General features: G+C 38.6%; 2 protein-coding genes across 7 annotated transcripts in view; one reads left to right on the top strand and one right to left on the bottom strand.

Annotated features, from left to right (window-relative positions):
* Positions 1 to 274: 274 nt before the first annotated feature.
* Positions 275 to 22,418, top strand: SDCBP (syndecan binding protein). 2 transcript variants are annotated; one of them, XM_037167593.2, is made up of 9 exons: positions 275 to 384; positions 9,524 to 9,589; positions 13,220 to 13,298; positions 14,299 to 14,408; positions 16,420 to 16,578; positions 17,101 to 17,276; positions 18,453 to 18,624; positions 20,127 to 20,218; positions 21,233 to 22,418. In XM_037167593.2, exons 2-9 carry the CDS (start codon positions 9,539 to 9,541, stop codon positions 21,285 to 21,287), a joined length of 894 nt encoding a protein of 297 aa, XP_037023488.2. In that variant the 5' UTR covers positions 275 to 384; positions 9,524 to 9,538; the 3' UTR covers positions 21,288 to 22,418. The 2 variants fall into 2 exon arrangements, with proteins under 2 accessions (XP_037023488.2, XP_037023484.2); XM_037167589.2 differs by having other exon boundaries at positions 16,417 to 16,578.
* Positions 22,419 to 23,047: 629 nt separating this feature from the next.
* NSMAF (neutral sphingomyelinase activation associated factor) overlaps positions 23,048 to 27,557 on the bottom strand; it is a 58,186-nt gene continuing 53,676 nt past the window's right edge. For 4 of the 5 annotated variants that reach the window (XM_037167544.2, XM_037167554.2, XM_037167579.2 and 1 more), the window contains 5 exons: positions 27,102 to 27,185; positions 26,026 to 26,176; positions 25,387 to 25,489; positions 25,134 to 25,243; positions 23,048 to 23,726 (listed from right to left, as the gene is read on the bottom strand). In XM_037167544.2, the coding sequence (XP_037023439.2) occupies positions 23,632 to 23,726; positions 25,134 to 25,243; positions 25,387 to 25,489; positions 26,026 to 26,176; positions 27,102 to 27,185 (543 nt within the window). In that variant the 3' untranslated portion in view covers positions 23,048 to 23,631. The remainder of the gene's footprint in view (positions 23,727 to 25,133; positions 25,244 to 25,386; positions 25,490 to 26,025; positions 26,177 to 27,101; positions 27,186 to 27,557) is intronic. The other variant, XM_037167563.2, reaches the window with a different exon arrangement.

Raw genomic sequence — 27,557 nt, 5'->3', positions numbered from 1 at the left:
GATGTGTTGGGACCCTGAGCTCAGAGTAGTGAGCCGGTGGCGACGGGCCCTTAGGCACAAACTACTGGCAGGGTGGAAAAGGTGTCCAGGGTAACGGATGGCAGTGTGGGCGGCTCCACCTCCCCCAATCCCTGGAGTAGCAGCGGCTGCGGCAGCCTCTCTCACAAACGGCCCTGGTCACCTCCATCACCTAGCTGCCCTGTTACCATGGGGACGGGTCACCTGACCGCGCTCGGTGCGCCTGCGCAAGGGAAGGCGGGGGGCGGAGCCCTGGCGCGCCTCAAGGGCGGTCCTCCGGTGCCCGCTTTCTTCCCCTCGAGTCAGAACTCAGTGCCAGTGACCCGAGGCTGGGGCGGTCGTGGTGAGTGGTTCCTTGTGGCCTAGGTAAGCCACCGTTGGGGGGATAAGTGGGGTGTTCCCGTCGCTTCCCGGGCGCGGAGAGGAGGGACGCAGGCTTGGGGACCCCGCGTCACTTAGCGGGAAGTGTCTGGGTCACAGCCGTTTTCGGGAGGTGGGGGCGGCGACGCCCTCTCCGTGGGCGCCGTACTCTTCTGTGCGCCCGGGTGAAAGTTTGCGTGAGCGGCGCTCTCGGCCTGGCCTGCGTAGGACCCCCCGGGTTCCTGGTCCTGACCTGGCCGGGGTCCGGGGCTGGGGGTCCGGGCTGGGGACCCGGGCTGGGGACGGAGCGCGGCGGTCGGTCCCGGGGCGCCGCTTTTAGCTCCCCTACCCCCCACCCCCGGCAGCTCTGGGACTCGTTCTCATCCCGGTTTGCTCCTTTTCCTTGAAAATGGGCCGCTGGCTGTGGTTTGTCGGGGAGCTCCGTGTTGCTTGGGGCTGTACTTAATCACCTTCCGAGGCAAATCCGAACGTCCGGGATTTGGAAGGAGGGGGCGGTGTTTGTTGAGGGGGTGGGTGGGGGGAGCCTTGACTTTCTGGAAGGGGGTTGGGGAGAGATGGTTCTCTGTGCGCCCGTTTCCCGAGAAGTTGGAGGGAAGGGAGGCAGTTTCCAAGGAGGGTGTGTTCAGAAGGATTTGTCTGTCCCTTGAGATCTCATGACTCAGAGCTTTCGTTTCAGGATTTCCTGGTAATAATGGGACAGTGAAGGCATATGGACTTAAAAAGTTTTCCTCTTCGTTAAGTGGAGCTTCTTAATCATGAAGTCTTCTCATGTGCCAATTTGGAAAGGAATTTATAGGTTTCTGTAGTCTGTATAGTCTACATACACATTTACTGTTATTTCTCCCATTGTGTAACTCTATTACTTAGAAAGTGCATTAGTTTACCAAACACTTAAGGTGCACTTGCCTCAAAGAAAAAAACAATTTGATTAAAAAGGCAAAATGACATTAAAAACAGCTTCAGTCTGGTAGCTTTATCTGAAATTCATGTGATTAATTTAAACTCAAATTTGTCCCCAGTCTCTGGTTTTTCTGTTTGTGGTTGTGGGTAAACAGTAAAAAAAATTTTTTTAAGTTTTATTTTCTCTGTTAACCTACTTACTTCTATAAACTTTGGGGCTTAAAATGGTACGTAAAAAGGATAGATCAAGTGATGTGCCACAGAATAAAAATAAGGAAGTGGAATGTCATTTAAAAGGTTCAGGAAATAGTTATTGCCTTAATCTGAATATAACTTTGCCAACATTAACTTTCAGTCATGTTTATGCATTATAAGAAAGAATGTAAAGACCTGGCTGGTGTAGCTCAGTAGATTGAGCGTGGGCCTGGGAAGCAGAATAATCGCGGTTCGATTCCCAGTCAGGGCACTTGCCCGGGTTGCAGGCTGATTCCCTGCAGGCCAGTTCCCAGCAGGGGACCCAGGAAAGGCAACCATACATTGATGTTTCTCGCCCTCTCTCCTGCCCTTCCCCTTTAAAGATAAATAAATAAATAAAAATAAAATCTTTTTTTAAAAAAAAGAATGTAAAAATCGTGACCAAAAGAGGGAGAATTTCCTAATTGCAGAATTCGAGTGTACTGTTCAATTCAAAGCAAACAAAAACCACTTCCTTAAACTGAGCATGACTCAACTGTTGTTTGTTTCCTTTTTTTTTTACCAGATTTAAATACTCTTTTTTAAGTAGTAAAGTAAATGCCACAGGTTCCTGAAATGAAAGCTTCCCCCAAACAACTTTTAAAAATACTTCCTACATATGGTAATATTTATTTTAGCACTTTTAAATTTCTAATTGCTGCAAACATTTTTTGTACGTGTATTTCATTTTTTTAGGAGGTAAACAGTAACATGACTAAAAATGTAAATAATATAAAAGGTATATAGTACAGTTTTCCTTTGAGGTTCTCCAGCCATCAAACCATATTCTCTTTGTGTAGGAACAAGCTTTTTTGTTTCTTAGGTATCCATCCAGGAATATTGAATCAAACAAATGTATAAATATGTTTCCACCCCTTTTTTAATTGTGGTAAAATACTCGTGCCATGTTTACCATCGTGACCATTTTGAAGTGTACAGTTCAGTGGTATTAAGTATGTTGCTACTGTACAGCCATCACCACTACTGTCACCATGCATCCCCAGAACTCTTTTCAACTTTTAAAATTAAACTCTGTACCCATGAAACTCCCCCTTCTCTCTTCCACCAGCCCCTGGCAACCACTGTTTTACTTTGTGCCTTCATGATTTTGACTGAGTACCTCATATAAATGGAATCATGGTATTTGTCTTTTTGTGATTGGCATTTTTCATTTAGTGTAATGTCCTCAAGGTTCATCCATGTAGCATATTGCAGAATTTCCTAGCATTTTAAGGCTGGGTAATACTTTATTGTATGTATATGCCACAGTTTGCTCATCCACTCATCTTTCCATGGATACTCATCTTTCCATGGACACTTTGGGTTGCTTCTGCGTGTGAACACTTGTGAATAATGCTGCTATGAACATTATTGTCCCTATGAGGGCATTCTGCCTCTGCTTTTCTTCATTAAATGGTCTTGACACCTTTGTCAGAAATCAGTATATGCTATATTGGAGGGCTTATCTATCTCCAGGCGCTCTGTTCTGTTCCATTGGTCTGTACATCTTTATGCTAACACCATACTATTTTGAGAACTATTTTGAGTATGTTTTGAAATCAGGAAGTGTGAGTCCTCCAGTTTTGTTCCTTTTCAAAATTGTTTTGGATATTTGGGATGCTTTGAGATTCCATATAAATTCTAGGATGGGTTTTTCTGTTTCTGAAAAAAAGTCATTAAGATTTTGATAGGGATTGCATTGAATCTGTAAATTGCTTTGGATGGTATTGACATTTTAGCAATATGAAGCTTTAATTGATGAACATGGGATATACTTTCATTTATATCTTTTTAAATTTTTTCAGCTTCGTTTTACAGATTTTATCATAGTTTTTTCACCTCTTTGATTAAATGCCTAAGTATTTTATTTTTTGATGGGATCTTTTTGGAATTTCCTTTTTAGATTCTTCATTGTTATGTATAAAAATACAACTAATTTTGTGTGTTGATTGTATCCTGCTGAATTTGTTTATTAGTTCCAACAGCTCTTTTTTGTGTGCGCGTGTGTGGCATCTACCCTAAACACAATAAGATGATGTTTAAACAGATAATTTTACTTCTTTTCCTATGTGGATGCCTTTATTTCTCCCCTCCCTCCCTCTCTGATTGTTGGAGCTAGAACCTTGGAGCATAGAAGTGGTGAAAGTGGGCATCCTTGCCTTGTTCCTGATCTTAGACCAAGAAAAGTGTTTATTATGTGGAAGAAGTTTCCCCCTATTTGTATTTTGTTGAGTGTTTTTATCATAAAAGATTGCTGAGTTTTATCAAGTGCTATTCTGCATCTGTTGAGATGATCATGTAGTTTTTTTCCCTTCCTTTTGTTGATGGCGACATATTATTTTGACCAGTTTTTCTATCTTGAACCATCCAGGTATTCCAGGAGTAAATCCTATTTCCTAAAGGTATAATCCTTTTAACATGCTGTCCAATTCTGTTTGCAGGTATTTTGTTAGGATTTTTGCATCAATGTTCATGAGGGATGTTGGTCTATAGTATTTTTTCTTGTAGAACCTTAGTCTAGCCTTGGTATCAGGGTAATGGCGGCCCTAGTAGAATGAGTTAGCAAAATTTTGAGGGGGATTGATATTCATTCTTTTTTAAATGTTTAGTAGAGCTCACCAGTGATCAGGTCCAAGGCGTTTCTTTGTTGGTAGATTTTGATACTGATTCCATCTGTTTACTAGTTACAGATCTATTCAGATTTTCTGTTTGTTTGCGTTTTAGTCTGGGTAGGTTTGGTGTTTGTAGGAATTTGTCCATTTCATCTAGGTTACGCAGTTTTTTTGGCATATAGTTGCTCGTAGTACTCTCTAATTCTTTGATTTCTATAGAGTCAGTGTAAATTTACCATTTTCATTTCTGATTTTAGTATTTTGAGTTTTCTCTTTTGGTGTCTTAATCCATCTAGCTAAAGATTTGTCACTTGTGTTGAATAGTTTTGGTTTCATGGCTTTTCTTTATTTTTTTCCACTTCTCTATTTCATTTATCTAATCTTTATTTTCTTATTTTTGCTAGGTTTGGATTTAGTTTGTAGTCTTTTTCTAGTTACTTAGGTTCCCCCCTTTTAACATAAATGTTAGCATGTTTTACTGTACACTGCTCTAAATCATGCTTGCTTTGCCACTTAATGATAATGTTTGGAACCTCTTTCAATATTAGTATATATAGTACTTCCTCCTCTATTTCATGTGCTCTGCTGTTGCAGTCAGTGCTTCAGCGAATAAATTTTTACATGTGTCACTTTTTATGTTCACATATATTTGTAGGCTCAAGACCTGAAGTGGTATGACTGGGTTGAAGGGTACCTGCATTTATAATTTAGGTAGATACTGCAACTCTCTCTATGGAAATTGTTCTAGTTTACACTTTCACTATTAATGTTTGAGCATTTCTCAAAGTGTTATGATCTGAGAGTGTTGTCAAACTTTGGATTTTTGCCAGTAAGTCCAGCATAGTGCCAATAAGTCCAAAATAAAGTCCAATAAGTGTGAAATAGACTCTTTTAGATAAGAAGAAATTATTCTACTTACTGTAGACTTTATATGGTCATATTTCTCAGTGGCTTATTGGAATCTCCGTGGATGTTGATTAAAAAGAAGAGTTTCTATGTTCTTCAAGAGATGTGTGTCAGCCTGAGAACTATTTTTAACTAGCGCGCAGGTAATTCTGCTCTGATGATCAGCCACGTTTGAGAAACATTGCTCTTGGCAGACTATCTAGGGCTTTATTTCAGAGTATGGGTGTTGTTTGACACCGTATATGAACCATCTGGAATGCTTATTAATCCTCAGTCCTCAAAACAGTCATCACTCTCTACCATTGGGGTCCAGTGAACATTGTTTGTTGTTATTTTTTAATATTTTAGGCCATTTTATGAGTGATTTTGTGGAAGTGAAGATAAAGGGGCAGTTAAAAAATTAGTAAAATTTGAACATAAACCCAAATGTTTGTTATAAATTATCTAATTTTGAAGGTATAAGTAGCTGAAATGGGCAACATCTTTGAGTACAACTAATTGCTAAACTGTCATGCATAAATTTGGAACGTACACATTATATAAATATTGTTCCAAATTTCAAATACATCTCTAATATTTTCTAGTTTATTATTAGTTTTGGTTCTTTATGCATTTGGGTATCAAAATACAATATGGAGACCTATTCAGTTGTATACTTTAAAAGAATGAATTTTATGGTATATGAAGTATATCCATTTAGAAATGTTACTGAGCATCTAACCAAGAGACAGAAACCAAATAGTAATTGGAACAGTGAAAGTTTAATGTACAGAATTGTTAACTATAACATGATTGGAGAAACAGATTGGCTAGTTAAGGGTAAAGAGAACTTTAATGAATACAGGAAGAGCAGATTTAGTGAGTATCTACTAAACACAGGGCTGAGATAGTGTTGTAGGGGCTGCCTTCCTTCTATGTCTGAAATCCAGGCCTTGGAGAGAGTACAGGCATCAGTCAGTGGATGGTAAAATTGTCCACATAACTTACAGGAAATTCTCCCTTTAAGTTAATTGGGGAGGCTATTTACAGGGAGGTGCTATAAGGTACTTGAGGGTATGCTAGGGAAAGCTACTCAGTGGGGGGAGTGCTTTGTTGGTGGCACCATGCTGGGAACCTGCTCACCAGTGAGTGACAGGGGTTGCTGTGCATTGCAGGAGCTGTGTGCTTAAGAAGCTGCTCCCTGCTGCAGGAAGATGCTAGAGACGCAGGTACTGCAGGAGCCTGGCTGGAGGAAAATCTCTTTCTCCAGTGTATCTCCAGTGCCCTTTACTGACAACACCTAACATCTGCCAGCTGGCCAAGGAGCAGTAGAGCAGCCAATAATGGGTAGATTTGGAGATGAGAATTAATAAACTAATAACTAGCTCAAGAATCATTGTTAAACCCTATACAGTTTAGGATATATGTTATCCTGGGTTTAAAGAAAGTACCAGGTATTCATCTTGAAATAGCTAAACAAAATTTTAAAGTAGTTATCCTTGTATTACTTCAAGAAAATTGTTTTAGACTACTACAAAAAACAATTCATGGTGACTAAAAGAATATTGAACTATGTAGAAATATTTAAAACCTAAAAATTTCCCTCTTATTCCTCAGGCCTTTACTATCTATTTCATTCATGTCTCCTGAAGATAAAACTATCATTAATGGTTAGAGTAGAGTATATTGTTTTTTCTGTGTACAGTTGACCCTTGAACAAGGAGAAGGTTAGGGGCACCAACCACTGTTGTAGTTGAAATCTGAGTTTAACTTGAGTTGGCCTGCTGCATACTCAGTTTCCTGACTGCAGATGGAAATACAAGTTGACCCTTGAAAGATCAACTATACCTATATTTGTGTATTGGGGTGGGCAAAAGTAGGTTTACAGTTGTACTTTATTAATAGAATAAGTAATAATACAAGAATAGACTGTTTTGTGCACTCACAACAGTGAACCTACTTTTGCCCACTCCTATGTATATATGTATTTCTCCCTAGTAATAGAGGTTTTATAGATAGGTAGGCTAGGAAAAGTAACATACCCGTTCTTTTTTTCTAAACTTTTGAAATGAAGGGATTTGATTTGAAGGGAAGTTTAAAGTTTCTAGTGGATATAGTTTAATAGTAGTTGGAAGGAGAGAGAGTTTGGTAGCCATTAATCAACAATTTTTATATAACCTAGATGTTCATATTTTCCCATGTGTTTTGCAACTTAAAGGTATTGTGTTAAATGTTTACATGTGTTTATGTGTATGTTGCTCATTACGGATACTATTTAAATTTCAGTGATATATGAATCACAAATTCTTTTTTTAAGGTGTATTTTATTGATTATAAAATATGATTGTTACAGTTGTCCCATTTTTTCCCCTACCCTTTTATTCCTCTCTGCCTGGTACCCTCATTCACTCCAGCATTCCCCCCACTCTTAGTTCATGCCCATGGGTCATGCATGTACGCTTTTGGGCTTCTCTATTTCCTATACTATTCTTAACCTCCCCCTGTGTATTTTGTACCTACCAATTAAGCTTTTTATTCCCTGTACCTTTTCCCCCATTCCCTATCTCCCTCCCCACTGATAACCCTCCATGTGATCTCCATTTCTGTGACTATGTTCCTGTTCTATTACTTGTTTAGTTTTTGTTTTTGTTTCAGGTTCATTCCGTTGTTAGTTGTGAGTTTGTTGCCATTTTACTGTTCATGTTTTTTATTATCTTTTTCTTGATAAGCCCCTTTAACATTTCATATTAATAAGGACTTGGTGATGATGAACTCCTTTAACTTGACCTTATCTAGGAAGCACTTTATCTGCACTTCCATTCTAAATGGTAGTTGTGCTGGATACAGTAATCTTGGATGTAGGTCCTTGCTTTCCCTAACTTTGAATACTTTTTTCCAGCCCCTTCTTGTCTTTAATTTTTCTTTGGAGAAATCAGCTGATATTCTTATGGGAACTCCTTTGTAGGTAACTGTCTCCTCTTGCTGCTTTTAAGATTCTCTATCTTTAATCTTAGGTAATGTAATTATGATGTACCTTCATGTGTACTTCCTTGGGTTCAAGTTCTTTGGGGCTTTCTGAGCTTCTTGGACTTATATATCTTCCCTTTGCCACATTGGGGTTTTCTTTCATTATTTTTTCAAATAAGTTTTCAATTTCTTGCTCTTTCTCTTCTCCTGGCATCCCTATGATTCAGATGTTGGAACATTTAAAGTTGTCCCAGAGGTTCCTGAGCTTCTCATTTTTTTGAATTCCTGTTTCTTCATTCTGTTCTGGTTGAAAGTTATGTCTTCCTTCTGGTCCAAACCATTGATTCGAGTCCCAGTTTCCTTCCCTTTACTGTTGGTTCCCTGTTTCTTTCTTTATTTCACTTTTTTTTTTTTTTTAAAAGAAAGTGCTAATAAGAAATCACTTTCTTTTTTAAAGATTTTATTTGTCTTTATAGGGGAAGGGGGGAAGGAGAGAGGGAGAGAAACATCAATGTATGGTTGCCTTTCGTGCGTCCCCTGCTGGGAACTGGCCTGCAGGGAACTGGCCTGCAACCCAGGCATGTGCCTTGACTGGGAATCGAACCTTGATCGTGTGGTTCTCAGGCCCGCGCTCAATCCACTCAGCTACAACAGCCAGGGCTCTTTATTTCACTTTGAATAGCCTTTGTTTCTTACTTTGTTTTGTGCTCATACTCAACCATTTCCGTGAGCATCCTGATTACCAGTGTTTTGAACTCTACATCTGACAGATTGGCTATCTCCTTGTCACTTAGTTCTGTTCTTTCATTTGGACCTTTTTTTTTTGTCTTGGCAAACCTGTTACATTGTCAGGGGTGGAGCCTTAGGTATTCTTTATAGTGGAGCAACCCCCATCCCTGCATTGTGGTGCTGTATGTGGGGGAAGGGCCAGAGAGAGAACAGTGTTGCTTGCCCAGCTATCCCTTGGGTTTCAGTCACTTCCCCCTCTACCAACAAATGAATTGTTCCCTTTCAGGTGCTGCCCTGGTGCTGATTCCCCGGTGCTTGGGCTTGTGTATGTTTTAGGACCCCATGGGCCCCTTCAATAGACTCTCCTATGACTGGCAGTTTCACCCTTGGCAGCAGCCCCCACTGGTTTTTATAGCCAGAGGTTTTGAGGCTTTAGATCCCCACACTGGAATCCTGGGTTGCATGGACTGTCTTGCTCCCTAATTGTTCCTTTCTGTTTATCTGCACCAAATGTGGGGCCAGCTGGTCCACCATTGCTACCTTGCCCTTTGGATCTGCAATCCTCTGCCTTGCCCATGCATCCTGTTTGCCCCTCCTACCAGTCTGGATGAATGTTTAACTCCTTGGTTGTCGGACTTCCATATAGTTTGATTTTCTGGCAATTTTGGTTGTTTTTTGTTTTTAAATTGGTTGTTATCCTTTGGGTTGTGCGAGGAAGCAAAGCATATCTACCTACGCCTCTCCATCTTGGCCAGAACCTCCTGAATCACAGAAATTCTTTTTTTTTTTCCCCTTAGAAAAGTCCTGCAAAAATGTCTCTATATCCATCTCTTGAAGATTTGAAGGTAGACAAAGTAATTCAGGTACGTTTAAGTTAAATACTACCCCTTCACGCCCCACCCACCCAATACACTATGCCATACATTTTAGTTACAGGCAAAGTGAAGCAAGAACCTAGATAGATTTGCTCATTTTTATACATCACACACCTTTTTGAACTTATTAATTGCAGACTAAAAAGTTACAGAAAAGCCAATGTTTTCTTTTCATTGTACAATGAATTAATGGGTATGGGATATTGCTGCTTTAAAACTTAAAGTATTCAGTGATAGCCAGATTTTATGACAAATTTAACTACAACATATATAAGTTGGTAAAATGCACTTTAGCTTTTTGATGTCCTAGTTTTGTTTAAAATTAAATTGTTTTTTTTTATCTTCAGCTTTGACTAGTCTTTAAAATCTTTCCCTTCTCTTTGAAGTTAAAAATTAGGGAAATAGTGACATGTACATGCTGCTTATGGAAGAGTAGTCATGTGAAAGCCCGAAGAAAGTGTGGGGATTTATTTTCTTTTAGATGTAAGCAGCAGACATTTCACATGTTCATACTCTAAAGGACTATTAGAGATTACAGTATTTCTCAGCTCAGTAAGTCAAAAACTTTTTGGAGTCCTTCATATAAATATTCGCTCTGGAGACATGTTTCTGCTAAGAAGGTTGGGGGTTGGGATCCAGTCTTGCCATTTTGTACATGTTTACTATGCTTTTTAAACAGATATAACTTGTAGTATTTAATTAGTCCACCCTGATTCCAATTTACTTTAAATTTTGATGTCCTGTAAACTTAGAATTTTTTCAGTGGTTGTTTATTCTTTTAATTTTGCAACATAAATCAAACTCTGTCTTGTACTTATTTCTAAAATGTTTTTAATATGATAAAATTCTTTCTTGAGTTTGGTATTTCAAAGCTTCTTACTCTAAAGATTTCACTTGAGGCCCTGACCTCAGTTTATTCTGAGATTTACTTAATAATTATTTAATAAGCATAAAAGGTTTATTTCAAATTTGTGAGAAGTAAACAAGTTCAAGAATACAAATGTTTTTAGATGAAATGTTAGCCTTTTTAGGGTGAAGCCCCCCCGAAATAATAGTAAGAAATAGATGGCTGGAGTTATCCTTAACCTTGTAGTAATGATTGGTTACATGTGGGGGGAGATCCATGAATGCATACTTTCCACCACAGATCCACTGTGGATATTAAAATAAGGGATGTGAACTATCTGAAATGTGTTGCTAAGCTGCCAAGGCGTTGATGCCTCACAGTTTTAAGTGGCCTGTTCAGTCATCTTAAATGTTTTATTGCTTTTTTCTTCAGTGTTCTCTCATGTGGTTTTTATTTCCACAAAGTCCATTTGAACAAACACATTTGTTTCTTAAAGAATTTATCTCAAATATTTAGCCCTCAAGAATAACAATTAAGCAATTAATGACATCAGAGCACTGGATTTGCAGGTGGCTCTGGAACAGTGACCACCATATTTTGCTGTATATAATGTGCTCCTGTGTATAATGCCGCACCCATGTTTTTGTGTGCATTATACACGGGGATTATTATGCCCTCTAGTATGTCCATGGTATATAATCATTATACCCACATGTAATGCACATCCTTATTTTTCCCTCAAAAATTTGGGCAAAATGCACATTACACATGGCAAAATATGGTAATTTCTGTTTTTATCATTTTTGTTCATTTTTAGAGAATTGAACTCTTGAATTAACCATAACTGACTTTGAGCAGAGGTTTTTGATTTTGAAAATAGAAACGAGTTGATATTGACAAATGTTGGATTGGAAAACAGAGGGCTACAGTCTACATTAGGCTTACCTCTTTAAGGAGAAGCCTAATGTACAGAAATTACATGGACATTTCCATTAGAAGACCTTTTATTTTTTGAGCAAAAAGCTAGCTGCGTAGAGATGTAACAGTGAGTAAAAGGGGGAATACAGATTTTTTTTGCTTGTTTTGTTTTTGTTAAATTCTCACTGGATTTAACAGTATTCCTAGCTACTAAAGTCTTGGGATATATGTGTGCCTGTGTGTAGTTAATTTTACACAGTAGTTGATGTAGTTGATACTTAAGTTTATTTTTGTTCTTGAGATGTCTCTGCAAAGATGATATTTATTTTCTAGTCCTCTGTCTTTTTACACAACCGATAAGGTAAATGCAGCAATGTGAACTGGCAGTTCATATATTGTAAACTGTTTTTACAATATCCATTACAAATCCTTAACAGGAACCTTTAGCGGCTGTACCTATACAAAATAAGCTTTTAAAAAACCATGCTCTAGAGACCCAGTGCTCATCAGTTTTCTAATGCAGTGAGCAGAGTTTGGAAGTGTTGGCTCCAGGAGCTTGGTCTCTGCTCTCCACTTGTTTTCTGTAATGGCAGAAACAGCATGTCCCAGCAGTAACTGGGTGCTCTTTGGGTACTTCCCCCTCCCCCTTTTTTTATAGTGTGAGATGTCAGATAAGTGTGAAATAATTTGCTGCATTTAATGACTCATAGTCCTTAAGCCCTTACTGTACCATCTTTGTTACTTTTATTTGATTACATAATAAAGATATATCTTGTAGAGATATATCTTTATTGCAGAGAACTTTCTGTATGCTTACTTCAGTGTTCCTTGGATCAGAACCATAGCAATGAATGAAAAAATAAATAATAACCAATCTAAAAAGGAATACCTTTTAAAATTAATAAATTCTATCTTTTAGAGTAGTTTTAGGTTCATAGCAAAATTAAATAGGAGGTATAAAGAGTTCCCATTTTACCTCCCCCCTATACACAATGCACCTATTTGTGATTATATAAAGAGTGGTTACTAGAGGTGGGACATACACTTCATTATTAACCTTGTCCAAATGACATGGCTATTTCAGAAAGTCAGATCTATCTGTAAAGGAGAAAGAATCTCCGTCAGTGGAATACTGACTAGTGTGGGCTGCGTGGGCAGCCCGGAGAGGAGTTCCTGGTGTATGTGAACATGAGTAACATTGATACTGTGTAATGTTACTAGAATTATTTGGGCAAGTTTAATAATTATAAATTATACTGTCTTTTAATTGTTTTATGTCAGTGATAAAGTATGCATTTTGTATATTTCGTAATGTTTCTGTATTTAGTGTAGTGTAGCTGCTTCTTATACTTGCTAAAATGAAGATTAAAGTTTGAGTACCTTATGCTAAAAGAGCAAAATATTAGCAACTTACTAAATATTTAAATGTGTAGGTATTTTTCTGATATGTGGCTTTTATATGAATATGGTTGAGCTTGTTTCTTGTGCAAATAAAATATTTTTAGACTGATTACTAAAAGAATAATGAAAATGTAAAATGGGTGGTTGTGTATTTTATAATGCATTTTGCAGATATTTATTAATTTGCAGCAGCACTATGAAATATTGGCATAAGACATGTGTAATTGGTACTTAGTCAAGTTTTATGTAATAGTGCTAAATATTTAGAATATGAAAAATATTTTTGATTTGCAGATTTTTTTGAAAGCTATATTGCTGAAATATTTGAAATTAAACTTTCTTGAGTACAACTTCAGTGTTGTAGTTTCTTTGTGGATGTATTGAATTGTTAACATGTAAGAATTTTAAGTACATATATAACATTATTGCTAGAGTTTTCTTTTCTTTTTCAGGCTCAAAGTGCCTTTTCTGCAAACCCTGCCAACCCAGCAATTTTGTCTGAAGCATCTGCTCCCATCTCTCAAGATGGAAGTAGGTTTATACTTTGGGTTCATTTTCTCTGAACAGAAATCTTTAAGCATTCTTTGGAAGAAATAAGGAATCCAAGAATTTAAAAATTTTCTGTAGCATAAAATTGGTGGTTTTAAATCTCTAGTAGTAAGAAGAAAAAATGTTTATTTCACAACCTAAGCCTTTAATCAAGAAAGTGAACTATGAATATGAAGACATGTTTTATGGCTTAATGAAAATTAATTACATTAAATTTTAGCCCTCAGAAGTTCCTAACTTAAAATTCATTCATGTGAACTGTGCCCATACTGCCACTGTTGAACTTCTGAACTGTCCTCTGTGTGGGGCATGGGGAGTAGTTGCAGTTTCCAGCTGTCTCCCTTTGGGGGCCTTCCCAAAGCCTGGAATCTACCCAGTCTCCATATCCTCTCCTTCGATTCCCTTCTGAGTTCATTCAGGAGACAGCCCCTAAGTAGGACATGACACAACAGGAATGTTCAGTAAGTTTTCGTGGCCTCTCATAACTATAACATTGTTCTTCTGGAAAATCCATTTTAAGTCACAAATAAATCATGTAGAGAGGTTTGGGAAATAGTGCCTAACTTTACTACTAAGTTAAATACTGTTAATGTTTAAATATAGTATTTCCAAGAGTTCACTGAAACATGGTTAACATTATTAAAATGATATGATACTAAATAAATTTGCAGTCTTTGGTTTTTTTTTTAATCAGAAGAGTCATTTCATAGCCATGTTGACTAAATGAGTTATAAAGTAGCTGCCCTGACAGTAGATATTTCAGTCAGTTCTATATTGGAAAATCAGTGGTTTACAAAATTGCTAATCAGGTCAGTATATTTTAAGAAACAGTTAAGGTAAGATACTTTATTTGGGGTACTGTATTTGAGTTGTCAGAAGTCTGAGATGATTAATGCATGTAGAAGCCTATTATGACAACAGTTTTCATTTTGAATATTCTACCAGTGTTTTTCTTCTTTATTCATTCATTTATTTGTATTAGATCTCTATCCTAGATTGTATCCAGAGCTTTTTCAGTACATGGGCCTGAGTTTAAATGAAGAAGAAATACAGACAAATATGGGCATGGTCCCTGGAGCACCAACTCAGGGGGTATGTAGAGTATAGTTAATTTTTAATTAAAGAAAACCATACTTTACACACAAATACAAGTTCTCTTTGTGGCTTACTCAAAAATTTATAAGTTTAGCATTGACCTCTCTTCTCAGAAAACTTTTGACTCCTTTCTGAACATTATCTCTGAGTAGTCCACTTACTTTCCTTATGCTCTTACCACTTTTCTAATTTATTAGGAGTTAAAAATTCACATGCCTTGGACTCCTCCATTCCCCTTTGTCTTCTGCATTTAGTCAGTTACTCAGATCCTGTGATTCTGTCTCCACCATGCTTCTTGTATTCATTTTATCTATTCCAGTTGTACTATAACCCTGTTCAGAGTTTCTGTACTTCTAACCTAGATTACTACAGTAGTCTCTCGTACATTTCCTCTAGTGACTTCTTACAATAAACAGCACCAAGCTGCCGCTTGAGTAATCATCATGAAATATAGGTCTATAATACTTGTTGCTCATAATTTTTAAATGTTTTGAGATCTAATGTTTCTTTTAACTAGATCTCAAATTCTAATCTTAAATATGTCGTATCATGTATTCTTTTATTAAGGTCATTGCCATAAGACCATAGCACTTTATGGCACTTATTAAAATTATAGTTAAATACTTTATGAAGACAGGTTCCATGTCTAGCTTGTTGCCATAACCCCAGTGTTTAATAAAGTAACTGATATTTTCTATTTATTTACCAAATAGTTATTGAAAACTTGGCTTGTATCGAGGTTCATTTGGGAAAACAAATCACAGTAGATATTTTAACAGATAATTTAATAAATTAAAGAGGTTGAAGAATTGAAAAAAGCAAAAATGGAATACAGTTGTAGCATAGGGAAGCAGTGGGAGTTATCAGAGTCTAGAAGCATGGGGGAAGAACTCCAGGGAGGTGGGCCTCAGACCTTGGAGGAGGACACAGCATTGACGGTACTGGTACCTCCGAGGGGCTGCAGTGAGGGTGGTTCTGGGCGCATCAGTAAGAGCTGGAAAACGGAATTAACTGCTGCCACCAGGGTTAAGGCCTGTGCCTAGGCACTGCTGACAGGAACCAGAAGCAAACAAGAAGGAGCAAGGCACTTGTCCCTCCTCCAGCCTTCCTGCCCCCCTCCGGTGCCACATGTGGTACATGCTGACCAGAAACCTGTTGGCATAAGAACATGTAATTCTGCACAGTTCCACCCTGGCATCACCAAGTAGAGTCTAGAAGGGTGAGTTCGGAGCTGTCAGGAATTACCATGAATTCTGAACGGAAAATCTGCAGCATGGGTGTGTGTGTAACTGAGGTTCCTCTTTCCCTATGACTGCCACTCTGAGTGTCCCGACTTTTAGGTACGTGAGACCTTTTTATGACAGATTCCAATTAAACCTTGTTTCAGCTCTTCCCTCACTGACTTTTTGGTTGAAGAAAGGGCCCATTTACGATAAGAAACCAGTTAAGTCCAGAAAACTTGAAATCTGGTACCTGACACAAGTCCCTGCTATTCTAGAGCAGTCTGGTTTGTGCCTGTTGCCGGCTGATCCATAGCTGTTTATTAAAGGGGTTGGGAAATAATATTTGACTGTCCGGTGTGCCAGCACTCACGTAACATGCACTTTTAATCCTCACAGTGGCACTGTGAGGTGAGAAGTTTGCCCTTTTATAGAAACTCTGAAAGGATAAGTAGATTGCTAAAGATCAGACCATATAAAAGAACCCTCTGGAAAATATTGCATAAGCTTCAAAAGTATGATATGGTTATTAAGTTCAAGGATCAACACTTGAGTTGAAAAGCCAAAGCACACATGACACAAATGGCACTGAATTTAGAAGGCAGCCAGTAGAGTCATTGAATCTATTGCAGATGATAAACCTGGGAATAAGTTACCTGAGGAATTAGTAAATTAAAGCAGGGTCATTTTTGCATAAGTTGAATGAGTATATTTGTTATTATTCGTGTAAAAAATTTTTATTACCTTGAATGTTTATAAATATGTCCTGTATATCTTTCTGGCAGCAGTTGGTAGCAAGACCTTCTAGTATGAACTATATGGTGGCTCCTGTAACTGGTAATGATGCTGGAATTCGTAGAGCAGAAATTAAGCAAGGGATTCGTGAAGTCATTTTGTGTAAGGATCAAGATGGAAAAATTGGGCTCAGGCTTAAGTCAGTAGATAATGTAAGTATTTTTCATGTCTATTTGAATTTGTCCAAATAGCTTATTAGGATATTAAGTGAGCAGTGTTATAATGAAATACATTAATAAACTATAATGGTGTATCTATAATTGGGAATACTTTAAATCTGCTAACTTTTTTCCACTTGGAAATGTCCTATTCAGTATTGTCAGATTCCTAGAAGCTTAGTTATGGTAATAATCCTACTTTATTTTCCTTAGTCTTTTTATTCCAAGGTGAAGGGAATGATTGAGGTTGGGCAGATGGCTCATGATTTGAGATATAAATTACTACTGAGATCTTACCTTTTTTTTTTTGCCTTATTTCTTGGGATTTTTGCCTTGGTAAAATTTTCTATTTCTTTTTTAGGGGCAATGACATACATACTCATGTAATTTTAAAAAATTACTGGAGTAGATTACTTACCTAAACAGTGGGTTCCTAGTTTTCTGGTATTTTAAAATACCAGAAATAACTGTATCATAACAAAGTTAAATGACCAAAGTTATTTTTTTACCCTCTAGGGTATATTTGTTCAGCTGGTTCAGGCAAATTCTCCAGCCTCATTGGTTGGTCTGAGATTCGGGGACCAAGTACTCCAGATCAACGGGGAAAACTGTGCAGGCTGGAGCTCTGATAAAGCGCACAAGGTGCTCAAACAGGCTTTCGGAGAGAAGATCACTATGACTATTCGTGACAGGTAAGCTGACTGAACAGTTCAGATGGAAATTCAAGGCCAGTTTCCCATTTCCTGGGGCTTTTCAGATTCTGTGAATATCGTGATTTGTGGTAGAAGATAGTCATGTTATAGATGAGCCTTAGAGTCTTTAAAATGTGTGGTGCAGATTTTTCTTAGTTTTTTTTTTTTTAATGGCACTCTGGTTTTGTATAGAAATTTATCCTAAGTTACTTTCCTTTTTTAATCTGTTTCTAAAAAATTCAAAATGTATGTTGGGAAAGTAACTAAGCCACATGGTGTTTCTGGGCTCACTTGCCAGTTTCCTGCTTAGACATACAGTCTAGGGAGGAAGTGCCAGGGTCCCTGTGGAACTGCAAGGACATGTGAGCTCTAAAAACAAATCGGGGTTTTGGGGTGGTTATGAAAGTCTTGTCCAGGTGGGCAGAAGGGACATTTTATTTAGCAGTTAGTTTGTTCATAACTTAAACATTTAGCACCTGGAATATGGGCCTCCATTTATTTTCTTGCCCTGGTCCTAAGTGTTAAGGGCAGACCTATATCATGTTGTTACAGTTAGCTTGTAGGTTTTATTCTTCTCAGTTAAACTTTTTACTTTTGTGTTTTTAGTTTCTCACAATGTGGTAGGTATTTAGTAAACATTTCATAGACAAATGCCATTTTTGCTTCATATGTAAGGAAGAGTGATGTAGACCGATAGGAAGCTAAGACTGTTCTGAATTTTATAAAAAGAGGTCTATCACCAAACCCGTAATGACCTGACAGCAGAGTCAGAGAGAGGGGAGCACAGTGGCTTCTCAGAGTGGAGGGAGCGGCCTTGTCATCAGTCACTTGTCTTTCTTTCTACAGGGAACACCACTTAAGTCTTTGATACTTCAAAGAAGGAAGTCTTGATTAATAATTTAGGCAAACCATAATGGATAAATTAAAGATACAGTTGACCCTTGAACATGGGTTCGAACCGCGCAGGTCCACTTACACATGGATTTATTTAATGTGCAGGCCCATGCAGTTCATTGTTGAAGGGTCAGCTGTAATCTTTTACGCTAAGATATTCGGTCAGTGTGCAATATTATGGCCATTCTTAGTTGCTCTTACTAGCATTAATGGCATCCAATATGGCAGAAGTCCATGAAAATGTTTACTATGGAATTTTTAATTGAACCATTATGTTTACAGGCCCTTTGAACGCACCATTACTATGCATAAGGATAGTACTGGACATGTTGGTTTTATCTTTAAAAATGGAAAAATAACATCCATAGTAAAAGACAGTTCTGCAGCCAGAAATGGTCTTCTCACAGAACATAACATCTGTGAAATTAATGGACAGAATGTCATTGGATTGAAGGTAAGGAACGGAACTTGCATCTTGTTCTGCTGGTTTTACTTTTAGCAAATGCCTGTTTACTTATCTATTTCGGTTATGTCGTTTTCATATTGAGCTCCAAAATGTAGAAATGCAGTGGAGAGATGAATCACATGGCACCTGGGGCTGTGTTCTCTGCGAGTTGTACTCTGAGGATATAGGAATTTTTGGTTTGGCTAAAAAGTTCGTTTGCTTTTTCCTGTCAGGTGGATCCAGTACTGCTTAGTTGTTTTTAACTTCATTCGAAACAATTTTGTTGGATTGTATTTTGATAGAGCTGTCATATCAGTGCGCATTTAAAAAAAACCAAAATTGGTGAATTTTTATGTAGTCATTTTAATACTAAAGATGGAAGAAAATAAGCAACTTTTCAGCATATTATGCTTTATTCAAGAAAGGTAGAAATGTAACTGAAACACAAAGATTTGTGCAGTATATAGAGAAGGTACTGTGACTGGGTGTGTCAAAAGTGCTTGGTGAAGTTTCATGCTGCAGATTTCTTGCTGGACAGTGCTTCACTGTCAGGTAGATGAGTTCAAGTCAGTAGGGATCAGCTTGAGACATTGAGAACTATCAAAACCCAACCACGGAGAAGATAGCTGGTAGATGCAAAATATGCAAATCAGTACTGGTGAAAATGAAAATGTCTTTTATGGAAAAAACTAAATGAATTTGTTGGCCATCCCATTATCTGGAATTATTGTTCCTGTAACAAGGTGGTTGGACTAGTTGCTCTCTGTAGTCTCTTGAACTAGAATTCTGTGGAGACAGGCATTGAAGATTTTAATGGCATTTTCAATGAATGATTGCCCAACTTTTCTCCATCCAGGTTGTGGGAAATGAGTAATAGTTGCTCTTCATATTAGTACTTCATTTATATAGTTTTTTTTATTGCAGTTTCCTAAACAGGGCTATTTTAAGGTTTTCATTATGATTTTATTTCATAAACTTTGGTTAAATGAGGGGATGTGGTAATACTATATGTGGGGAAAAATATTTAATCCTAATAAAAGGTGTGGGGTGGTTTTTTTTTGCTAATATATTCAGATCAGTTTATTTAGCAATTTTGCTACCACCTATAAAACTACGATTCTACAGAATTAAACTTAGTAAGGAAAACTACAAAAAAAAAAGCCCTGACCAACCGGTGTGGTTCAGTTGGCTGTCTTCCTGCAAAGGAAAAGGTTGCCAGTTTAATTCCCAAAGCACATGCTTGGGTTGCGGATTCAGTCCCTGGTGGGGCACACATGAGGGGCAACTGATTGGTGTTTTTCTCCCTCTTTCTCCCTCCCTTTCTCTATAAAAATAAGTAAAATCCTAAAGGGGAAGAAAGAAAGCTAGAAGAAAGTTATAAATACCAAGGGTCAGGATTTTAGAGATACTAGCAAAACATAAGAGGACATATATTTATTTACCAATAATAACATAATTTTGTTTATTGAATAAAAATATCTGTGGAATTCTCACCCATGTGTTTTTAACAGGACTCTCAAATTGCAGACATATTGTCAACGTCTGGGACTGTAGTTACTATTACAATTATGCCTGCTTTTATCTTTGAACATATTATTAAACGGTAAGTAAACGATTCTTTAACTTGATGCTTATGGTAATGTGACTTAATATAAGCACTGGGCTTTCTTTTAATTCCCAAACTCTTGATTCTTTACCTAAGTTGATGTTGATATTACCCAGAAATTTGGATTACATTGTTTAAATCAGAGGAAGTGGTTGGTAAGGATGACCCCTCACAGCTTCCCAAGTATGGAATGGAATACACCACACACTTTCGAAACTTTGACATTTCCTAGTAGGAAAAGGGTATATGAACAGACGTGGGCCGGCTTTCACTTCAGCTCCCACTTTCCAGTGAAATGGATGGCGGTTGCATGCTGCCTACGGCTCCTTTGCTCAGTAGAAATCTGCCCCCTGGGGGTTCAGGGTGGCAAATTCTTGTTTTCTGGATATTAGGAGTCATGGTTTTTATTTTCTCGATTGTCCCAGGAGGAGGGTAGAGGTGGGCAGGGGTGTGGTGTGTTGGGGATGAGGCCTGGAAAGCTGAGGGAGGCTAGAGAAGGGGCATCAGGATTTCTCATCTCTGCAGCTTTAAAATCCTGGCTCTCGCAGAGCTGTTTCTGCCAAGGGAACTTAGGATCCTTCTTTCAGACTCAAGTTATCTTGCATGTGGTAATAAGATTTAAAATATTACAAAAACATAGCAGCTGTAATGAAATTTTTGTTGGTTTCAGCTTCTGGGTAGAAAATAACTAGTTACTCTTGGAGTATTAAAAAAGGAGTTACTGGCAGGATTCCTCATTCTAAAGTTCTCTCTTAAATGAGTGATAGGAGTCACAACTCCCCTCCTTCAGTTCATAATAGAGTTCTCATTTTCTTTCTTTTTAATATCATCAGCCTTAATTGTATCTCATCTAACTTTTCTAGCCAAGATTCAGATAGCCTTTCACACTGGAAATTTACAAACCAAGTAGATTACTGATACCCTTAGATCAGAACTCATTAAAAAGAACTTATTAGCATTTTTGAAAAAAGCCCCAAACTTCAGTGTTTAACAAAACTGGCTCTCTTGTAGGATGGCACCAAGCATTATGAAAAGCCTGATGGACCACACCATTCCTGAGGTTTAGAAGCCATGACACAGTGGAAACTTCGCTGAACTTCTCCAGTTTACTACTTTGGCAACTTAACTTTGTATTATGCACGTGAAGCTTTCTAGGAGCCAGACAGCATATGCTGCATGAGGTCCTTTCTATCTGACATTATGGCTGGGAATCTTAACTGATCTGATACCTTGTTCAGACTTCAAAATAGTTGTAGCCTTAACCAGGTTTAACCGATGTGAAACTTTGAAAAGATTTACTGACTTTCATAGATGAGTATCTCTACTGGAAACCTGATGCTTTTATAAGCCATGCTCTGATTAGAATGACTAATGCAGGCTTTAGCTTTGTGTTAGAACCAGTCAGCTTCTTTCTAGAAATCAGTGCTGTCATACCACTTTAGTTCTGAGGTATACTTGCATATTTACTGTTACCGTAGTACATTTAGAATGGTTGCTTTTGATAGTGGTTTTTTTCCCCCTCTTGGTTCTGTGTGTGAATGTAGTGCGTGTCTGTAAAACACCAATTAAATGACACTGGTTTCATTCCATGTAAGCATTACACAGTGTATGTAGGTTGCAACAGATTGCATTAGTATTAAATTCTCAACTACCTTCACTTAATATGCTTGAACTGTCGCCTTAACTATGTTAAGCATCTAGTATAAAAGCCAAAATGTAACTATTGCTGCCTTTCTAAAACCCAAAATGCAGTTCTGCATTACATTAAACTGAAATGTACGCTAGCCCAAACAAATTATTGGTATATACTAAGCTATACATAGCATAGCTGCTTAGATGCATTTGAGATTTTCTAGTCATTGTGTAATGGAAATAACTTCTCAAAGTTACTGGTATCATTTTTCTGAGAAATTAATCACTGTATATTTAATGTAAAAATTCTTATACTAAACAGATAAACTTTTGACTTTTTTATTGTAGATTAAGTAAGATTAAGTAGCCTAATTTTGACATTTCACTAAACATGATGTAACCTAGCTACTTTGGGATGGTCTTAAAATGTTGTCCTGGTAATTAGTTCTATCTCCTGACTTCTCCCTGCAAACAAACCGCATTGACACTTCATCCTGATTTTCTTCTTTTTTTGGTTTATACCTGTTCCAATTAAATATGTACAAATAAAGTTAAAATTTAGTCAGACTGTGTACTATCGCATCATTTGGAAACTGTCCGTGGCTTTCTCCGAACTAGTGCACAACTTAGAAAACAGGCATGTGAAATTCACCCAGGGCCTGTGGGCGAGTCCTCTCTACTGCAGTTGACAAGGGACCCTGGGCAAAGCCCTCAGTGCCAGGAGAGTAGGAGTGTCGGGCAAGTGCTTCCAGCTGTGAACAGGACTGCCCGTTCTGACCCCTCAGGCAGAGGACCAGGAACTCAGTGAGTCTGTAAATTCTCCCCAGCAATACCTGAGAAAAACTGAAAATTCTATCACCCTGGTGCGATTCAAGTTTTTCCCTCATGCCATACTGCTTACGAGATAGAACCATGTTTTTAGAGTGCAGAAAAATTTTAAATCACATCATTACTGTGGTCCAGAAAAGAGTCAGTGCCCCCACTTTATAGCTTACCTTGAAATTTACAAGAGCAAACCAAGTAACGTTTCCTGGTTTGATGATCTACTTCGCTGTCTGGACCTGGGTCCAAAGATGGTGCCAAGTGTGAGAACAACATTCATACCACCATGGTTTTCTAGGAGGATTGATGTCTGAAGTTCTTAAAAGGTACTAGTTTTAGTTTCTATAATATTTAAATAAAACGAAAACTGGCTTAATTACAGAAAAATATTTTTAATGTTTAGAAAAGATGAACATTTAATCGCTGCAATGAAATAAACCATTCCTATATACAGTAACTGTTATAAGAACTCCTAATCCTTCCCCGGGTTCTTAGAATCTGGGGAAAGTAGGTTTAGAAAATAACCACTCCATGAAAACAGAAATACCCCAAAAGTCAATGGCAGCAATTGTGTAGATCATGAAGACAAAATCGAGTGACTCAGAATAGTATTGTATACTGCACGTTTTCTTGGAAAAATTCCCTATTGTTAAGTGCTTTCTGAAAGTTTCCCCAGGTCAGTTTCGATCTCCCAGGTACTATCTGCCACTCAAACCTGTCTTCTGACCATCAGCACACTGGGATGACCATCTGCCTTGCAGATGTAACTGCCTCAGAAGATGGCAACTAAGAGTTCTCGATGAAGTTACCATGATTTAGAAAGTTTAAAGCCACAAATTCCTTATGTGGTAACACTTCCAATAATTATCATTGCACATTCACCAGTTCATTTAAAAGTTTGGTTTAAAAATACATTAAATAGAGTTCAATTTAATATTCAGGAGAAGAAAAGGCACTTAATACTGCAATTTCCAGAACATAATTTGTCTGTCTTTCCCTCCTGTGATGATGCTGCTACACTGTTCGTTCATCCACATACACGTCACAGCACCTGAGAGAAGGAGGCATTGTGGTTAGGGAGTGAGTGGAACGAGAGCCCAAGGAACACTAGTAAGTACATTAATAAGGACTACTACATTATGTTGTCTCACCCTATTAATAAAATCGTTAGAAATTAAAAATAACTGCTTGGTACAAAGAACTTGGGGAGAATAAGAAACCTTTAAATGTAAAGCTAAAACAACTGGGGATTATGGATACAGAACAGAATGCAAATATGTATTACTAACAGAAGTAAGGAAGCAGATGAGGAAGGAAATAGGGAATAAGAAGAACTAACCACACAAAACAGTGACAGAAGGGATGAAGGTGAGAAGTTACATTCACAGTGGGAAGACAGCAGAGACTTAACTAGACACTAGAAGAATTAAAAGCCATAAACAGTCCATTCTGTGGGCTGCATGTGGCCCAACATAAAATCATAAATACACTTAAAAGCTTTTTTTTTGGCCCTGGTGGGTGTAGCTCAGTGGATTGAGTGTGGGCCTGTGAACCAAACAACTGCGGTTCAATTCCCAGTCAGGATACATGCCTGGGTTGCAGGCCAGTTCCCAGCAGGGGACACATGAGAGACAACCATACATTGATATTTCTCTCCCTCTCTCCTTCTCTTCCCCTCTAAAGATAAATAAATAAAATCTTTAAAAAAAAAACAACACTTTCTCTTGCTCATCAGTTTTCTTTAGTGTCTGTGTATTTAATGTGTGGCCCAAAGACGTCAAAAGGTTGGACACCCTTGCTCCACATGATCAGGAGGAAACCATGCAAGTGTGAACAACTATAGTGAATCTCCAAGAGATACTATTAAGTGGGGAAAAAACCCAGAGAACAATTATATACACATGCAAACACACCCTCTCAACAATAAGGACCCACATCCAGGACTCACTGGAAAACCAGTGAGAAGATGAAGAGAGGTATGGGAGGCGGGAGACAGTGCTGGGAAGATGACTTACCTTTTTTTATGGTGATTCAGGTATTGAACTATTACAGCTTTCACTATGGTTTTTAATTCTCTGTACGGAACTTAATGTAAAAACTTCCTTTTTGGAGTCAAATGTCAACATAAATCTAAATCCTAAAGGACCCCAGAAACTCGGACCACCTGGCCAACCAGGATGCGGGCTGGGAATGTAGACAGCGTGGAGGGCACGTGGGGGGTTTTCTGCTTGAGAAGAGCATGTTCCCCGAATTCATTCATCAGTTCTACTGGTGTTTTGGTGGAATCGTTAGGATTCTCTACATACGGTATGTCATCTGCAAATACTAGTTTTACTTTTTCCTTTCCAATGCAGATGTCTTTATTTCTCCTTGTCTGATTGCTGTGGCAAGGACTTCTGGGAAAGCAGATTTGAGTTCAGTATTTTAGGAAGAAAGGTCAAGTCAACCAAATAGCTACCTTTATGGCCCTGGATTTTCTCACTGATTTTTCCTCCAAGAAGGTCCCAAACAAGCAGTTCACCAGACTGACTTCCAGATAAAACAGTATTTCCATCCCAGATAAAGCACCTGCAAGAATGATTTAGAAATAATCATTTCATCATTCATCCTGAAGGAAGGCCTATATTACACTGGCCAAAAGCAAGCCCAAAGACATGATCATGAACTTGCGTGTAAACGTCTTCACTACTGGTAGGCCCCCCAAACTGTACCTCTGAGGCTCATCTGAAGTCATAGAGGAGATGAGCATCCCTGTCTGCACATCTATTACATTCAGACCGCCATCTTCTCCTGTGCTGAGGACATGGCGACTGTCTGTAACAAGGTGAAACACGGACACGGGTCATAGCTGCAGACTGTTTTAGACTGTTCTGAGGTTTAGTTCTGATCCAGTGACCTAGTACTCATTTTCCTTGAGCTGCTTGTTTTAACTCCTTGAGTTGACCAATGACCGCCCTCTCCTTGAAATGCTCGATTTGGACCATTTGAGACCTTCCTCCCCCACATGTCATCAGCTTGGCTCAAATCAACTGTTACAGGGACGGAAGGGGGCGGGGGAAAACATGCTTTTGTTTCTAAGACAGTGGGTTGATGACCCTTTGGTGTGGGTTCATTTACATCTTACAAATTAATTTCTTGAGTGAGCTGAGGAATAAAGAATAATACCCAATGCAGTTTTTCTACCAGGTGCAAATTCCACAAGTACACCTGCATTCTGCAGTAAAGCAGGGTTAGCCATATAGGCAAAACATCTTTTATCAGCCGAGTATTTTTCTTTTAAATTCTCATGTATTTCAAAGTGATAATTCTAATGCCCGCACTACCATCTGTATTAAAAAGGACAATACTACCTGGGCTAAAAGCAGTGTCACACACAATCCCTGAGTGGCACGGAATCTGGTGCAGCACCGTGGCGGTCGTGAGGTCCCAGATAGTCACCGTGCCTTCTCTGGTGCCTGAAACCAACAGTGTGCTTGCAGCATTTAAACTGATTGTGTCCACCTGAGGAAGGAAACAGAAGTATCTCATTTAGGATTATGGTCCTAAGCTGTTTCCCTCGGCTCGTTCACGTAAGTGGATGTAATGGTGCAGACTAAACTCTATGGCACAGTGCACTGGTGCAGTTAATGCAGAGGTATTCCGACATCTCCTACTGAATGATATTTAAAGACAAAACTCTTTGTGTGCCAGGATTGCTATTGGAAATGTAATTCTGTTTTAAAATAGCCTAAACTTGTCTAACTCCATGAATAATAAGTTGTAGCAAGGTGCCAACCTGCCTGAAACAGCAGACTGGTGACTACTGGAGGGATTTGGGAGAAGGGGGAGGTCTCAAGGTTCTACCTGCATCTCCATCTTGAATTATACACTGAATAAATATTTCTCAACTTCAGTTCACCTGTCGACCATGCAAACTAGGCATCAATTCCCAACCTCGGAGAACGGGCAGTACTGGGAGCTACAGCCTAAGCTGCCACAGTGGGACCCAGTGGAAACAACGTGTGAAAGGTACCAGGTGCCGGCCCTGGGTCTGCCCCAGGCTGCACACACTTGGGCCATCCAAATATCGGGTCAGTGTCCTCAGCTGTGGCTGTGCATCATCCTAGACAGATGGTCCCTTCTACCTTCTGTGTCAGAAAACATGAAAGACAATGGGTCACGTCTTGTTGCCCCAGATAGTCTGAGGACACCCAAATATTCAATGCCGTGCTCGGGGAAATAGCAAACTGAAGAAAAAAAGATAAAGTAGACTCGGAAACCCAAAAAGTCAACTCAAAGAAAAGAAATGAGAGTCAGCCTACAATCTCCACTAAGCAAAACAACACAAAGCAAAAGGTCATAAACACTTAAGTAAAACCAAGAGCCCCCCTCAAACGCCTGGACTTCTGAAGCTCGGGTTTTGTGCACGTTTGTCGCCGGTACTCACACTGACATCATGTTCCAGCTCGGCCATCACGTCAAACTGGTGTCTTCTGGTGCCTGTCATTTCTGCAGAAATACCAGACCACACCTAGAACGGAACATAATACAGAAGATACTTACAAACATAATATAAAAACATTTCTAATACAGTGAAGAAGAGCTCTGGACTAACAACTTCCATTGAACATACTTGCCAACAGACAGATGCACTGCCCAAGGCTCCGGACCCCGTTCTGCAGTTCTAGTGCCTTCACGCCTGCCATCCTGTGTTAACCTGTGTCTCTTTCCGCCCCTTGTGGGATTTAAGTATTGTGTGAACTAAGGAATATGAGTGTTGCATGTCTATTAATTTTTTTGAAAAGACTACCAAAAAATTGCTAAAATGAGGTGCAGGCAAGAAACTTATCCACAAGAATGGGGGACAAATCTTGAAGAAATTTTGAAGCAATTATAATGGTTC

Source organism: Artibeus jamaicensis, unplaced genomic scaffold, assembly GCF_021234435.1.
Source record: "Artibeus jamaicensis isolate MK-2021 breed Jamaican fruit bat unplaced genomic scaffold, CSHL_Jam_final scaffold_916, whole genome shotgun sequence".
In the NCBI taxonomy this organism is placed as follows: domain Eukaryota; kingdom Metazoa; phylum Chordata; class Mammalia; order Chiroptera; family Phyllostomidae; genus Artibeus; species Artibeus jamaicensis.
Note: the sequence above shows the minus strand (reverse complement) of the source record. Positions and strands in the feature narration are given on the sequence as shown.